The following is a 16,717-nucleotide window of genomic DNA, read 5'->3' as shown; positions in this document are numbered from 1 at the left end:
TCGTGTTTTGGGGCTGACCTGAGTAAAGAGTAGGCCGTGTGCTGCAAAGAAGATTTCAGTGCTATGGTCAAAGTACCCGGTGTGCCTTGGATCTTTGTGTTACCGCTTGTAGCACATGTTTGAAAGCTCAATTGCTCTTGTAGGTTGAACAGCTACCTACTAAGTTAGTATGTAAAAGAGCAGCGACATGATGGTTCCGCTTCAGAGGTCGGCCCCCACATGGATATGCTCACCCCTAGACAGAGCTAGAGCTACCAGCTCTCGACCTGTCCCATAGCCACGGAGCTGTCGACTTGGAAACTGTGGTGTGAGATATCAATTCAGTTCCCCCATCCAAGCAACTGCTGTTATTAGGTTCAAACGCATGGACTAAGTCTTTTTCTGTATTCGATCAGTGTAAATGCACATTTCGCGGTTCTGTTAACGATTGCTGCTGGTAAAAGTCGCGGTGCTGTTATGGCGCGGGGTCACCGCCTTCACAGGGTCTGGAAAATAGAACCGGACTTATCGACCTCAAGTTCTGCAACGCTGGTTGGTTGTATGAGCTATCGTATCGAGCCCTCGCGACGCCTACTTGCTTCGGAGTAGGCATATTTCGAGTCTGTTCATGCACTTTCAGTTGACCCTGCAGATGAAAACCAACAGCCTGCCCCTTCCTCCGTTTTCGCGGCCTTGTGACAAAGCTTGGGTGTTTCACACATCAGAATTCACCGCCTTCCAAGTAGATGTGAATGGCATAGCGTGCGTTACTCTGAGTCGAGCAATTCGGTCGAGGTGGAAGACCCTTTAACGGACTGGCTGCGCACGCCCGCCGGTTCCGTGCTGTAGGGCGAGAGGCGGTATCCCCTGGCTGGTGATGTCACCGTCTCAAAGGACCCGGGAGCGTGGTGACAGGGCTTGCAGGCGTTTAATTCTCCATCGCTTCTGAAGCTGAGTCAAGGGTCGGCTCTCAATTGTTCGTATACCATTGGGTCCTTTGCAGCCTGCATTCTCAACTTCATTTTGTCAGTTACCAACTGTTCTTGAAAAGACAATATGCTCCTTGAAGCGTAGAAGGGATACCCCTGAAGCCAAAGCGAGGTTTGAAATTTTGGTTGGCGTCGACGACTCCGATGCTGACTCTGTTGACGTCCATGCCTGCGTATCGCCGAATCTCAAACGCCACATCAACATTCGCGGTTCTAGCTCTGGATTAGTAGCTGGCGTAGGTGAAGGCTTGAGCTGCAGCTGGTAGTGACGACCGAACGTTCTGTGTAGTCGAGGTCCCGTGGCCATAGCCGTGGCGAGAGTCATGCACAGGTACCTATCATGTACATGTGATAACCACGTCCGGAGTTGGCTTAGGAACGGTATATGTGAGTGGCAGTTGGCCATGGGCTTCGGCCCCGCCGACCCTGGTCATGTTTGACATGGCCAACCCTTCAGACGCCGGCCTATTTCTTGCGACATTGATTTGGATCTGTTCCAGTCGGTTAATTGCTGAATGCCGATAAAAACAACAAGAAGCTCAAGACAGAGAATATGATTAGTAATGATGAGGAGGGCGTGTTGCAGAGAGGTGGGAACCTCTGTATGTATGCATTCATGCCATAATCTAACAACTTTATCAGCACTACCTACCATATCAGTAAAAAGAAAAGATCTTCAACAAACCTGAGCACAGGGACCAGTTCCACTATTGGAGCTTCCCCTGCACGTTCTAGGGAGCTTCTGCACCTTTTACAGGCGGCATTCTTTGGGTCAATGGCCTGGCCCTTGACCTCCATCCGTCCAGAGAAGAGCTTCACGCCGGCCACCCCCCTCTTCTCACTGCCTTCACCCCTGTAGCCCCTCTCGAGTCATTGCAATGGTAGCCAGTTGATTTGTTCGCGCAGCGCTTGGGCCATGTTCTGGTGAGCTGCTGATGCTTCTGTGCTTGGAAGCTGTGCTTCGCTACTGGATGTTACAGACGCTTGGAGAATCTTTTTTTGGGAATGACTGTGTCGATGCAGAGTTTGAGAATCTGCAAGATCGAAGCTTCGCCAGCTTGCTCAATGAGCCACAGAACCTCTCTATGTACCATGTCTTACTGCGGCCATACAGAGCTCATAGAAGGATGGAATGGAAGCTGGAGAAGGTTTTCTTCGTTGTTTCTCTGATAGGCCTAGCAGACTGTTAGATAGCTGCTTGTAGCCGCACCCCGGAACTGTGCGTCAATACTATTGGCCCCGGAGATCAAGTCGTTCGAGGCAGCTGAGATCTCTAACAGTGGAGGCGAAGCGCAAGGCAAGGCATGGCTTTGCAAGCAATGGCATGGCAGTCGGAGGAGGAGCCCAGAGCTCAGGCTGTGGTCCCTTGTCAAGTGAGCAATGAATGGACATTAGACCAGACAGAGAGTCTTGTTTGCGCGCGGAATCTTTCGCTACTGGCCTTGATTCTGTTGCCCACACGCCCTCTACCGCCAGAGTTTTTTTTTAAGCCTTTAGGTACCTAAGGTAGTTATTGGTAATTTTTTCATGCCCTCTGATATTTTCCTTGCACTTACCTTTTTGTGAGCTTCTTTTTGCAGTTGTCGCAAATACCTGGATGCTGGTGCTGGTGATATGTGAACAAAGCACATTCAATACCTACCTTACCTTAGTACTTACCTTAGTACCTAGGACCAAGGTCGGCCAAAGCTCTCATCCAGATCTTCGAGCTCAGCTTCCCTCGGCAGCACCGCACACCACACACTCAACGACTCACACCCTCCTCTTGCCTCTCTCTGGCCGTACCTTCTTCGCTATTGCGTTGTTGCTCTTATTACTCACTCACACGCCTTACCCAAAAGGCGTCTTTGCCTCCCATCTTCTTCCGTCTCTTCTTTTTTTCGACCTCCCAAGCTCCTGTCATCTTTACTTACCTGCACCTACCTACCTCTACTTTCTTCCTCCCACTCACCCTCCTTCCCTCCATACATCCTTCTTTGCAACCCACCTTTTCTCGAAAGAAGCGACCTTCTCGATCGAATATTTCTGTTCGCGCCTCATCCAACTTAGATTCTTCAACATACGGTTATTGATATTCTTCACCCTCTGAGAGATTGGATTGATTCATCGCTCTCCCAGTAACTCCCTCCATCAGCGCCTCAATCGACGGCCTAATCGTGTACGCAACCACTGTCGCATAATTGGCCCAATTTCGAAACGGTTCCTGTAGCAAAGCTTGTCCATGCTCAAAGGCAGCTCATCCCGTTGTCCATGAGCTGCACTTTGAAATGTTACGGTTTTTGCATAGCTTCATTGTCACCAATTGATCTTCTCGTTGAAAGCTGAGCTTCATCGCTATCATCTCTTATCTCGCTTCTCAGTCTCTTATCGCTATAGTACCCCCCGCCAGCAAGCCATCACGTCTGGTGGGGTCAAGATGCCGCCTCGATCATCTTTGACGTCGTCTTTCTCTATTACAGACTCCAACAATGAGGTAGTCTGCCCTCTTCGCAACCAGGATGGCTCCAGCTGTCGCAAGAGATGCATTGGTGTAAGTCCTTGGGTATTGCTTTCGTTAGCTGTTCTGCCCTGTCCTGCCCTGCAGCTGGTTTGAATCACCGTTGCTGCACCCACCCACCTTACATCGTCATGTCTTACCACCTACCGCACTTGTTCCCCAACTGAGGAAGCACGTTCCCGTAACACCATGCAACGGTACCCATTCGATTCTAAATGTCCAATTGCAGGAAAAAAGATATCGTTCCATGCAGGAGCATATCCGCCGCGCACACCCCGAGCACTACATCTCGAAGCTTCCAGCTACAGAAGAGAGCTTCTTGTTAATGATTAACACTCCACCATCGGAGCGACGCCCTTTAGATCAGACCTCAGCTCCAAATGCTCAGGGTTTGTCCCACTCTCACTTCAGCCTGCCCCCGCCCATTGACGACCTTCAAGGCTTTCACGAGCGACACAACTATCGTCGCGATGAATCGAGTAATCCAGGCACTCCGCGCCTTCTAGATGATTTCAGTAATGGCGGGCCGGTTTCTGGCCCAATGCTTGGCACAGCCAGTGCCGCTGCTGCCCTAGCCGAACTTCATGGCGTCAAGAGTGAACGCGACATGGATTTGGACGGTGTGAGTGAAATGCCCTTAAAAGAATTCAAATCATCGCCATCCAGGGCTAATGATGCGTAGGAATATTATTCAGACATGGATGTTCGACGTAGGCCACGGACATCCATCGAACTGCCGCCTCTCAATCTTTCCAATCATGATATTACTAGCGATCCTTATTCATCCGCCAAATCTAATAGACAGCGCGACTTTCTCCCTTCCATCCTGGCAAACTCTCCACCTGGAAGATCCTCAACACTCCCACCTCTTCAGCGTTCTATGGGACATAATCGGCCTCGCAAGCAGTCTGTTACAAAGCGAGGAAGAGAGCCTCACCACAAAAAGAAAAACTCTAAAGGTTCTGCAACTGATTGGCTACGCCGAATTCAGAATGAAGAACGATATAGACCAGGTAATGATCGGAAGGCTTTGTCAGCAGAACCATCCGCAGACTTCGGGAAGCGGTGGGAAGATCTCATCGATGCAGCTGATCAAGCCGCTTCTGCTGCCGGCGATATTGACGAAGACCGTACTCCTGTATGTGCACCTACTGATGGTATTCATCTTTGCACTGTTGAATTGACTAACAGGCTCTCAGGTCCCTCAGTCTCCTGTTTCAATGCATAGATCATCGCTACCGCCCTTTTCCCACCAGCCTCAGTTCCAGCCGGCCAGTTATCAAGCTTCGCCTCTCCAGCAGGCACTCACGCCTCCATCATATGGTCAGGATGCTGTAGAGCCATTTCCGTCCGTAGAGAGTGGTGAAAGCGGCGACAACTTTCACATGGGAACTCGGGGGCTTTCTGATTCGTCACCAACATATTCGGCCCAGAATATTCAGATATACTGCGCTGCCTGTCAGGGATTCTCTCTACTAAAGGATTCGTATGCATGTACCGAATGCATCTGTGGCCTGTGCCCAACTTGTGTAGAGGTTCTCATGACAGAGCATGGAGCAAGAAGGAAGTGTCCCCGCTGTGCTACAATTGGCGGGCGGTTCAAGCCTTTCCAGCTCGACATTAGATAAAGGGTTTTCCGGAACTCACATTCCATTACATCGGTCAAGATTTCACGCATGGGGTTCTCTGACGGTTAACATTACATTGGGTTTGGCGTTCTGGCATATGACGGAAGTCAAATGATCTTGCACATGAGCAAGACGGAAGGCGAATTACGGCACGGGATCGATACCCATTGTGCCAAGCGACTGAAGGTTCATTCATTTCAATGTTGGGCCTTGCCCTGAACACTTGGGAAAATTGCTATATATGGGAATTGGGTAAAGGAGTTTTTGCTAAGTGCTTTTTTCTTATTTCATTGGCTGTCTTCTTGCGACTACACAGAATTGGATGTCGGGAGCTTATTATTGAGGTTTTCTTTCTAGGACTATTTATTTCACATGCTCAGATCGTTGGATCAAAATGCCCCCATTACTATCGATCGTTACAGACTAAGTAGTCAATATGAATATGAGTGCAAGTGTTCAACGGAATTGTTATGGTTACACCTACAAGATTAAGGCGTCGTTTATAATTGATTATCTTTGTGATCACAAGAAGGTGATGTGTGTGAATGCTTAACTACCTAGTACAAAAGAGCTGCAAAATCAGAGCCATCCAACGCCACAGATGAAAAGAGGCCATACATAACTCGACGGTCCATACTACTTCTTTCCTTCCTTCTCTTTCTTCAACAAGAGATCTCTCATCTGAGCTCTAGCGTTACGGCTGCCACCGAGTTTGGGGCCCTTGAGTACTTCCTCGGTACCGGCGCGCGTTGTTTGGTTCGCTGCCTTCTTTTTGCGAAGCTGTCGTTCTGCTACATCCTCAAGGAATTGCTGCCGGAACTCTTCGGCGAGCCGCGCATCAGCGGCACCATCCTGATCGGCAACTGCAGTGTGGCTGTTTTGTCCTGGAGTCGGTTCGTATAAGTCGACTAGAAAACATGATTTAGTAGCTAATTTGAGGAACAAGAACATCAGGGACATACGTCTTGTTTCATGAAGGATCTCGTCAACGATCTGATCTCGTTTGAGGGCGTCACTATCTCGACGGTTTCGCGGACGCCATGGCGTGCCATCCCTTCTAAGTCTAGGCTTCTTGGCTCTTGGTCCGCCGTTCGTAGTACTGTCTGCCTGAACAGCGTTCTCACTTCGAGCAGAGTGGTCTTCGAGGCTGATCTCCATCAACTGACCCTGCATTACCGCCCGTCCACTCTCGTGGTTTGTTGTTGTTATTACACCAGGTTGCCGAGCCGGGTCTGATGCAGACGCTGATAAAGTGTTCTGTGAGGTATTTCCGCCCGCGCGATTATATAATCGGGATTCTATGTAATCCATCCTTGAATGATTAGTTATTGCATGGCGAGGAAGAAGGACGAAGACGGTGGTCCTCAACGTACATATGCTTGTCATTAAGATCTGTAAGTCTGCCCGTCTGGTGAGTAAATCTATCTGCAACTCCTTTCATCGTGGATTCGTTATTCGAAGTATCATCTGCGTCGTGTGGAACAAGAGCACGCTCGTTGTTCATATCGTCGTCTGGACGGTTTGTGTTTCGAAATGCGACACCTCCAAGTCGGGCTCTTCGCACATTGCGCAACTTGAGCGCAGCAGCAACAGATTCTTCTTCATCTTGGACGCGATCTTGTGAAGCCTTTCGGGCGGGTTCAGGATTGGGTTCTGATGCAGACACAGTAGGATGTGATTGTATTGTTTCTGCGACAGAGGCGTCATCTTCCAGAACGCGTTGGCGATAGGCCTTTCGTTTTTTGCCAGTGCGGAATCGGACTGGCTCTGTAGCCGGTTCCGAGGAGTGGGCTTCCATAAATATTTCGATGTGTCTGCGTGCGGGCCCTGTAAAAAATGATATCTTCGCGTCGTAAACAAGGAATGAAGATGTTGGTTCAGTTGGTGGAAACACACGAAGTTGATAAGTGACATCAGTGTATGTCCAGAGCTTATCTTATCAACGACAACCTAAACTCAGCACCCATGCACCTTCCTTCCACCTTGTAAGCCACCTAGGTATTACTCCCAACATATAAAGCAGTTGACATAAAAGTTATATCATATCTCGCAGGCGATGAAAATCATCGTGTTTCCATATTTATTACCGATTGCTAAGAAGCTCTAGCTCTTCTGCAACCCTTCCCAAGTTTGAAGCTTATCTTTTATTCTACAATAACCTTGGTATATTTCACCTATTAAACTGGGACTTGCCAATATGTCGAAACGAGTGAGCCATCTTCCACAATAATTACAAAGCCAGAGCTAACCTTTTGAAAGGTCTATTTTGCCGTTGAGGGACGTGTCCAAGGTATGTCTATTTCTATCATACTCCCTATGCAGTATTCTCTCGAACTGACGTCATCCAGGTGTTGGTTTCCGGTATGGTTCTCCAAGATAACAAATCCCGAAACATCACATCTAATGCATAGCAGGTATTTTACTCAGAAGAAGGCCCAAGAGTATGGAGTGACGGGATGGTGTCGAAACACGAAGGATGAAAAAGTGCATATAAGCCCCCAGCAAGTTGACATTGGCTAATATAGAGCTTTCATAGGTCGAGGGCGAGGCTCAGGCCAGTGAAGAAATCCTATCCAAATTCTTCAAGGATGTAGACAATGGCCCCAGATCTGCTCGCGTGGTTAGAGTCTCCCAGGAAGACCGGCAAATTATCGACGACGAGAAAGACTTTGTTGTTACCCGTTGAGAATTGGAAGTGACGAGATATTACGCAAAGCCTGTGTTAGTAACAAAATCATGATAAAAGTCCAATACTTGAAACCGTCTGTTCCTCTATAACCTGTGTTTCCAGGAAGGAATGTCGCAACATCACGTACTCGTATATTCAATCAGAGCGTGGACAGAATGAGGTTTCATCAAGATGAGCCTCACATGTTGCCATGCCTTGATTGTCTAAGTATTGACATTCACAAGACCCGAAATATCCTATCCTACCTATCCCTTAGAAACCGATGGTGCTTAACTGATGTTATTTTTGTGGAAAAGACTCCGGTTTTGATTAGCTACTAATCATTCCGCTATATATACTAGCTATTAGGTAGTATATTAGTAAGAATAAAAGTTATAATCTGTAAGCTATATAATCAGAAGTACTTATATCTTATTAGCCTGGTGTTCTAGTTATCTAATATATCTTAGATATTAGATATTTAATTAGTTGCAGCCCTTTGGGTACCTAGAGTGAGCACCCTCGGTTTCTAAGGGATGATACATTTAAAGCTACACTAAAGGATTGCTTAGACAAATATATGGTATTTTTAAATTCTTTGTCAGATTTCGTGCATTTTAATTACCAGGTTATTCTACCTTACTTCCCTAACGTACATTCAAATAGCAGCATCCACGTGATCATTATCTGCTTATCTGAGCCTACCTAGGTTTCCGTCGCAACAAAAAGTCCAAGCATCGACAGATAACTTACAAGTCAACACAATGGCGGAGGATCGAGAGTACGATGGATATAACCCAAATCCAAAGAGGAGACGACTTGATACACCTCGACAAAGGTTTCAGAATGATTCGCGCACCTCAACTCCCCACAGGGCACAATCGCGTTATGCTTCCACACCACCACCCCGAAATATAGGACCGACCGAGGAGGATTCGAAGGCGTTAGACCGAGACTGGTACGGAGGTGATGAGTTCGGTGGCCACAGTTTTGGAGATGAAGCCCATAACCCTTTCGCCTCCTACGACACTTGGGAGGGACAGCAACAGGAAACCGCCCGACACGAAAAGATGACTAGTCGTTTTGATGCGCGACGAGACCAGAGGAACCGGGAGAATGACGCTTGGGAAACAAACCGAATGCTGCAATCAGGCGTTGCGCAAAGACGGGATATGGCATCCGACTTTGTTGACGATGACGAGTCGATTAGAGTTCATCTTCTGGTACACGATCTACGGCCGCCCTTTTTGGACGGACGGACTATTTTCACAAAGCAACTAGAGCCAATTCCAGCCGTCAAAGACCCTCAGAGTCATATGGCGGTTTTCAGTCGCAAGGGTAGCAAGGTGGTGAAGGAAGCAAGGCAGCAGAGAGAACGTCAACGGCAGGCCAAGGAGGCCACAAGCATGACCGGAACGACCCTTGGAAATATCATGGGTGCTAAAGAGGAAGACGGTGATTCTGCGCTACCAGTACCTGCTGAGGATAACGCCGAACCGAGTGAGCGCAAGGGTAATAAATTCAGCGCACATATGAAGAAGGCCGATGGCGCGAGTAACTTCAGCCAGAGCAAGACCCTACGGGAGCAACGGGAGTATCTGCCCGCGTTTGCAGTTCGTGAAGATCTCCTCAGTGTCATTAGAGAAAACCAAGTTGTCATCTGTGTTGGTGAGACAGGTTCTGGCAAGACGACACAGCTGACACAGTTCCTCCAAGAGGATGGATATGGAAAGACCGGCATGATTGGATGTACACAACCGCGACGCGTGGCTGCAATGAGTGTAGCCAAGCGTGTTGCTGAAGAGATGGAGGTTGAATTAGGAAGCACAGTCGGTTATGCGATTCGCTTTGAAGACTGCACCAGCAAAGAGACAGTCATCAAATACATGACTGATGGTGTTCTCTTGCGAGAATCCCTCAACGAGCCTGATCTAGATCGATATTCATGTGTCATCATGGACGAGGCCCACGAGCGTGCCCTGAACACTGATATCCTGATGGGTTTGTTCAAGAAGATATTACAGAGGCGTCGCGACCTGAAGCTTATCGTCACTTCGGCCACCATGAACTCGAAACGCTTCTCGGACTTCTTTGGCGGTGCACCCGAGTTCATCATTCCTGGACGAACTTTCCCAGTCGACGTCATGTTCCATCGGTCTCCCGTCGAGGATTATGTGGACCAGGCAGTGCACCAAGTGTTGTCAATCCATGTTTCAATGGGCCCTGGCGATATTCTGGTATTCATGACAGGCCAAGAAGACATCGAGATCACTTGCGAGCTTATCCAAAAACGACTTGATGCCCTCAACGACCCCCCAAAGCTGAGTATCTTACCTATATACAGTCAAATGCCTGCAGATCTGCAAGCAAAGATTTTCGACAAGGCTGCCCCTGGTGTCCGAAAATGCATTGTTGCCACCAATATTGCTGAAACCAGCCTGACGGTTGATGGTATTAAATATGTCGTGGATGCTGGTTACTCCAAGATGAAAGTCTACAATCCGAAAATCGGCATGGACACGCTTCAGATCACGCCCATCTCGCAGGCCAACGCTTCGCAACGTTCAGGACGAGCCGGTCGAACCGGACCTGGAAAGGCCTTTCGACTGTACTCGGAAAAGGAGTTCAAGGAAGATCTGTACTTACAGACTATTCCTGAAATCCAGCGCACGAATCTTGCTAACACTGTCCTGATGTTGAAATCTCTCGGCGTCAAGGACCTTTTGGACTTTGACTTTATGGACCCTCCTCCGCAAGACACCATTACAACGTCAATGTTCGACCTGTGGGCTCTAGGTGCACTTGACAATCTCGGTGAGCTCACGGATCTTGGAAGGAAAATGAGTGCTTTCCCCATGGACCCTTCGCTGGCCAAGCTTCTCATTACAGCGGAAGAATACGGCTGCAGTGAAGAGATGATTACCATTGTTTCTATGCTATCCGTGCCAAACGTTTTTTACCGACCAAAGGAGAGACAAGAAGAAGCCGATGCTGCCCGCGAGAAATTCTGGGTGCATGAGTCAGACCATTTGACATACCTCCAGGTTTACACAAACTGGAAGGCCAACGGTTACTCCGACGGTTGGTGTATTAAGCACTTTTTGCACCCGAAATCTTTGAGGCGAGCCAAGGAAATTCGTGAACAGCTTTTGGATATTGTCCGTATGCAAAAGATGGAACTGACAAGCTGTGGAATGGACTGGGACATTGTCCGCAAGTGCATTTGCTCGGGATACTACCACCAAGCAGCTAAATACAAAGGTTCAGGCGAATATATCAACCTGCGCACCAACCTCGGTGTACAGCTGCACCCAACAAGCGCGTTATATGCAGGACACCCACCGGATTACATCGTTTATCACGAGTTGATTCTCACTTCCAAGGTCTATGTTTCGACAGTGACAGCCGTGGACCCCCACTGGCTTGCAGATCTCGGTGGTGTCTTCTACTCGGTCAAGGAAAAGGGTTATTCGGTTCGAGATAAACGAATCACTGAAACAGAATTCAACCGAAAGATGGAGATTGAGGCCAAGATGGCTGATGACAAGCGGAAGGACGAAGAAAGGAAACAGATGGAAGAAGATCGGACTCAAAAGAAGAGCAAGAAGATAGGGGCAGACGGTAAGAAGTTTGTAACACAAGGTGCAGTCAAAAAGCCTGTCATAAAGAGACGCGGTAGGGGGTTTTAATCGGCGCCTTGGATGAGTTTCTATTATTCTAACCTAGGTAAGCTTGGTTACTTGTAGCTCATAGAGCAAGTCATTTTAGGCTCATGGTAATGTCTTGATAAATCATAACATAGTTCTCATTTGCTTAGTTCTTAATATCATACATGATATAAAGGTTAATAACTTAGTAGCAGCCTTGTGAAAACATCTTGACGAGCCATATCGATACTAATATGTGTTGGTTTCTTGCACTCTCAAGACAAGTTCCTAGAGCAAGGCAACTTCATGCCGTGAGTCTGGATGCCAGAACGATCTTGTTAAAGAGTTCCTTGAGCTTATATCACTGACCTGAATCCTCCCCTCCACTACCTTCTGGACCCCTGTCACCTAACGCTAGGTAGCGGAGGTCCCTTAATGGATTTGCCTCTTATCGATAAACCCCACTAGAAATTTTGGGAGAAATTTATCTGGGCGCCCACCTACCGATGCAAGCTGGGCTTTCACAACACCATTTTAATATACCCAGACAATCACCATGTCTTCCATGATTACAGCCGCACAGTGGGTCCCTAGGGGCTTCGCTGCGCCTTTCCCTCAGAAGTATACCCTGGATGAGGCAGAGTTTGAGCGGATAGCGGAGCTTGCCAAGCTCCAACTGGACGACGCCCAAGAGGATCTTGAGGAAGCTGAAGCTGTGCAGAAGGGCACAAAGGCCAACAAGACCGCGGACGATGAAGAGGACTCGGAGATGAAGATCGATGAAGACAAACCGGCTGAGAAGACGGAGTACGTATATAACAAATATCTGAGAAGGGAGAACAGAGACTGACTGAAGTCCTCAGGATCAACCTTAATGATGATGACCTAAAAGAATATGATTTGGAAAACTACGACAACGATGACGACGAGGATGTGCCTGGAAACGGCGAGGGCATGGGCATGTTTGGTAATATCAAGTCGCTGGCATACTACGAGTCGAATAAGGACGACCCCTACATCACAATTGATGCCGACAAGGAACAGGAGGATGAGGACCGGGAAGAGCTCCAGATTCTTGCGACCGACAATCTTATTGTGGCTGCCAAGGTGGAAGACGAGATGGCGCACCTCGAGGTTTTCGTTTACGAGGATGAGGCTGACAACCTTTACGTCCACCACGACATCATGCTCCCAGCCATCCCTCTGTGTGTCGAGTGGATCGACATGCCCGTGAACAAGGCCGGCGTACAGAAGGACTCGGCAGGTAACTTCGTCGCCGTCGGCACAATGGACCCCGATATCGAGGTGTGGGATCTGGACACCATCGACTGCATGTACCCCAATGCAATCCTCGGCCAGGGAGGCAACGAGGAGGAGAAGAAGTCAAAAAAGAAGAAGAAGAAGTCTAAGAAGTCCAACGATGAATACCACGTTGACGCTGTCCTGTCGTTGGCTGCGAACCGCAAGCATCGCAATCTGATGGCTTCAGCCTCTGCCGACAAGACGGTCAAGCTGTGGGATCTCAACACGACAAAGTGCGCCAAGTCGTACACTTATCACACCGACAAGGTGTGCTCACTTGTGTGGCACGCGAATGAGCCCACCGTGCTGCTTAGCGGTTCTTACGACCGAACTGTTGTGGCCGCCGATATGCGTGCGCCAGATGCTAAGCCTCCCCGATGGGGCGTTGAGAGCGACGTCGAGAATGTGCGGTGGGATCCTCACGACCCGAACTTCTTCTTCGTGTCCACGGAGAACGGTGTCATCCACTACCATGACGTCCGCAATGCGCCGTCCGACCCTACGGGCACCAAGGCTGTCTGGACGCTCCAGGCTCACGACGAGTCTGTTTCTTCCTTCGACATCAACCCCGTGGTCCCTGGTTACATGGTGACCGGCTCGACCGACAAGACGGTCAAGCTGTGGAACATCCAGTCCACAGGGCCCTCGGTGGTGGTTTCGCGCAACCTCGACGTCGGAAAGGTCTTCTCCACCACGTTCGCGCCTGACCCGGAGGTTGCCTTCCGCCTCGCCGTCGCCGGCAGCAAGGGAACAATGCATGTATGGGACACCAGCACCAACGCGTCGGTGCGCAAGGCCTTTGCTCAGCGGGTGCCCGAGCAGCGCGGGAAGGGTGAAGATCGCCTCGTGGGTGTTAACAACGATGACAGCTCTGACGATGACGATGAGGACGATGATAAGCAGGACGATGATGATTCGATGGATGAGAACTAGACGAATCTCTTGTTTATTGAAAACGTTTCGAATCAAGATATTGGGCAGATCTGCCGCCTAGGTTGAGGTTGGATGAGATCATTGTCTCAGATGACAATGGCGTGGCGACCCCTAGAGAGCATTGACAATGGTCGGTTCCGCTGTAGCGAAGATCATGTCTTGCTCGCTCTAGAGAGCGACTCCCGAGAAAAAGAGTACTCTACATGAATGAAGCACACTGGCGCACAGGAACTGTTTCACAGCGGGATGGATATTGGAGGGGTTACAAATCGACTACCTTAGATAGAGGATGTTTCTGAACAGGAATGGAATGGAAAAGTTGGATCTGATCTTCAAACAATCTTGGTTCTTTTTTGAGTGAGCGGCGGAACGATATGAGCATAGAAACAATATGTGAGCATGATAAGATAGCTGGTGGAAAGGGAATATTAAGGGTCCTCTTGGACGGTCTGAGATGGCTCACGAACCATGCAGTCATCTTTGTGTGGGTTGTCTGAAAACAGACGTTCACACGTCACAGGCGCTGAAAATAGGGCGGTAGCACTGAGTCGCGCGAACGCATTGTCAAGGACTATTCTCAGACAGTCCAAGACAAGACGAACGTGATGATGGTGGACATTGCGAAATGAGACCTCTGTGCGCTGGGTTCCATAGATATAGTAGCTACCTGAGGAGTCAGTTGAAGAGCGGATCATGTCAGTGCAGAATATACTCCGTACTGAGGCAGTTAGGGGATGTGTATTACACCAAAAGAGAGGTTTCTGATGACAGACATTTAAATACTCAATATCATATATCCATGGAATTTCTCATGATGCAGCAATTTACGTATTCGAGGTGCCTTGTATGGTCATCCTCTCACAGGTACTAGGTAGAGTGGAGAAGACAAAAGCTGTGACCATGCCATGTTCAACATTTCGTTTATCGAAAGCGGAGGATCTACCAGCCCCCAAAACACACGGCATTGAGCAGGAAGACAGGGAGGGCTAGGAGGGTCATGCTGGTTTTCTGCCTGTCTCGTACGTTAGGTACTCCGTAGACGCCATCACATCACAGTTCGGGGCTCTAGTTGGATCCGCTTGCGTAGGCACATGGGCCTGAAACAGGAGAAAACGGTAATGGTGCTGAAGCCGTTGACCCAATCAAAGACTTCTTGAGGCTTAGAAACGAGTTGATTGAGGGGAAATGGTCAACCAGAGTCTGAAGGCTTGTTCCTTGATGTGCCTGAGGAAGCTCTGGTCATTTCCGAAAGGCCATGGCCGGGCACGCCCACGACTCAGTTACTGTGTGAAGGTCCTTTTTGTCAATTGACTGAGACGAGACGTGGACGGTGTGGCTTTCGACTGCTGATGGACAATTCAGCCCATTTAGTCAGTTCCTGGTGATGATCTTCGACTTAGCTGTGTGTGAGCTGGTCATGCAGTAACAACACATCACATACGAACGCATATTCTGCAATCTGCATCCAGTCAGCCAAGCTGTCAAAGAAGAATTGGGCGTCTGCACTGCACTGCAGTCTGCAGTTGAGTGCTTGCATCCATCCCCTGGCGATCGGTGTAACCCGATTGATAGAATAGAATTTTTCCATGTCGGCCCAGTTCATCACTCAAATGGGTCCTCCTTGCTTTGCTCTGGCTTTGCTGGTAGCGCGCGGGTCATGTCGCCACCATGTATGGTGGGATATGTTGAGGATGGAGGGTCAAGATTGATGGTGAATGGCCCAGCAAGGAGCTCCATGTTGGTGTGAAGCCAACATAGACGTGCATATGCTACTTTAGGTAGTACCTTAGCTGGGAAACAAAGGCCTCACCATTAGGTTCTGGTCTGTCTACTACTAAACTAACTTAGAAATCAAGGCAGAAGGCAAAAGAAACAAAGCAAAGATAGATGTTTGTTTCTAAGCTGTAACAAATTAAGAGACGAAAAAGAAACAATTGGGGTGCTGTAGGTACGCGTGTATCATCGATCGTGTATCACCATTGGCGTTCTTGGGCTTGATCGTGTACACCAATATTGTTCTGAACCTCTCTCTGATGGCGATAACATGGAAGTTGCAAGACATGGCAGACAGACCTCAGCTGGTTTTTTGTCTTTTCTCGCCCTTCTTCCTGTTGGCGCTGGCCGTGGGTTTCCCATGCAGACAAGAGAGAAAAAAACTAAATCAGTGGACCGATCACTAAAGCGACAAGGGGTAGAGGAAGAGAGAATACACGCGATTGGCTGGCTCCATTGACGCGAGACCAGGATTCTTTGCTTCAAGTGTTCTTCTAGCCAGGGGCGTCGGCCAACGAGGGCTTAGTTGCAGGGACATGGGTCTTTGTCTAGGGATAGCTCCAAAGGGGGGAGGATGGCCGGGCCGTTGCAAAGGCCAAAAAGTCAAAGCCTGAGTTTAGCTGCCCGCCAATTCACACGCTTGGTGGCCAGGTGTGCGCTAAACTTACAGTGAAAGGCCGGTCCCACATCCGCTGAGTACCTTACTGTCCACTCTAGGCCACTGTCCACTGCCCGAAGGTAAGGTACTGTAGGTTCGGCTTCAGCTCTCTAATCAGGCAGTTGTGAGCAGGGCTTGGGTCCCCCATATCTTTTGTTTCATCCCCCCGTCCCCACGCCTGCCGTTCAGTTCGATTCTCTCCATCTAGTTATTCTCAAGTGCTTGCTCGCTTGACTTTCTCTCCTTTGCCTCTGTCCTTGTCTTTGTCCTTCGACAAACTTGCATTGCATACGTCGGAAAAGGCCTGTATCTTCAATTCTTCTCGAAAATATCAAGTATCACGATCCATCGCTCTCTTGATCGTGTTTGCTTCTCAGTGTGCATTGATCTAGCTCTGTATATCTCTGCCTCTGCCATAACCTCTTCTTTATCTTCCTTCATTTATACTCTCACTCTTTTCTTGTATGCCTTCGTCGCAGGATCGATCAAACAACCTCACGGATACCGACCGATACACCTATTTCTGACGTTGAACGTTCCTTCACACACTCACCACATTCTCACGTTGTCACTGCAAAGCCGGTCAGCGTAAATCACTGTCTTTCTCGAAGAACCGACACATTCACATCGAATCACGCCAGAC

The 16,717-nt window shown here is 48.8% G+C and overlaps 5 protein-coding genes across 5 annotated transcripts; 4 read left to right on the top strand and 1 right to left on the bottom strand.

Moving 5' to 3' along the window:
• Nucleotides 1-3,384: 3,384 nt before the first annotated feature.
• Nucleotides 3,385-4,944, top strand: FSUBG_8160 (transcription factor; the record flags this gene model as incomplete). The annotated part of the gene is made up of 5 exons (XM_036686539.1): nucleotides 3,385-3,498; nucleotides 3,695-4,087; nucleotides 4,148-4,603; nucleotides 4,665-4,876; nucleotides 4,929-4,944. 5 exons carry the CDS (start codon nucleotides 3,385-3,387, stop codon nucleotides 4,942-4,944), a joined length of 1,191 nt encoding a protein of 396 aa, XP_036536317.1.
• A 785-nt stretch (nucleotides 4,945-5,729) lies between these two features.
• On the bottom strand, nucleotides 5,730-6,891 carry FSUBG_8159 (uncharacterized protein; the record flags this gene model as incomplete). The annotated part of the gene is made up of 3 exons (XM_036686537.1): nucleotides 5,730-6,001; nucleotides 6,056-6,405; nucleotides 6,467-6,891. 3 exons carry the CDS (start codon nucleotides 6,889-6,891, stop codon nucleotides 5,730-5,732), a joined length of 1,047 nt encoding a protein of 348 aa, XP_036536316.1.
• Nucleotides 6,892-7,290: 399 nt separating this feature from the next.
• FSUBG_8158 (acylphosphatase) lies at nucleotides 7,291-7,779 on the top strand (the record flags this gene model as incomplete). Its single annotated transcript, XM_036686536.1, has 5 exons — nucleotides 7,291-7,302; nucleotides 7,353-7,383; nucleotides 7,442-7,454; nucleotides 7,508-7,577; nucleotides 7,630-7,779. The coding sequence occupies 5 exons, from the start codon at nucleotides 7,291-7,293 to the stop codon at nucleotides 7,777-7,779; spliced, it is 276 nt and encodes a 91-aa protein (XP_036536315.1).
• Nucleotides 7,780-8,525: 746 nt separating this feature from the next.
• Nucleotides 8,526-11,450, top strand: FSUBG_8157 (pre-mRNA splicing factor ATP-dependent RNA helicase PRP16; the record flags this gene model as incomplete). Its single annotated transcript, XM_036686535.1, has 1 exon — nucleotides 8,526-11,450. One exon carries the CDS (start codon nucleotides 8,526-8,528, stop codon nucleotides 11,448-11,450), a length of 2,925 nt encoding a protein of 974 aa, XP_036536314.1.
• A 514-nt stretch (nucleotides 11,451-11,964) lies between these two features.
• Nucleotides 11,965-13,643, top strand: FSUBG_8156 (wd repeat-containing protein; the record flags this gene model as incomplete). Its single annotated transcript, XM_036686534.1, has 2 exons — nucleotides 11,965-12,215; nucleotides 12,272-13,643. 2 exons carry the CDS (start codon nucleotides 11,965-11,967, stop codon nucleotides 13,641-13,643), a joined length of 1,623 nt encoding a protein of 540 aa, XP_036536313.1.
• Between the last annotated feature and the right edge of the window lie 3,074 nt (nucleotides 13,644-16,717).

Source organism: Fusarium subglutinans, assembly GCF_013396075.1.
Source record: "Fusarium subglutinans strain NRRL 66333 chromosome Unknown NRRL66333_c0000109, whole genome shotgun sequence".
In the NCBI taxonomy this organism is placed as follows: domain Eukaryota; kingdom Fungi; phylum Ascomycota; class Sordariomycetes; order Hypocreales; family Nectriaceae; genus Fusarium; species Fusarium subglutinans.
The sequence above is the reverse complement of the archived record's forward strand: the minus strand, read 5'-3'. Positions and strand labels throughout refer to the sequence as shown.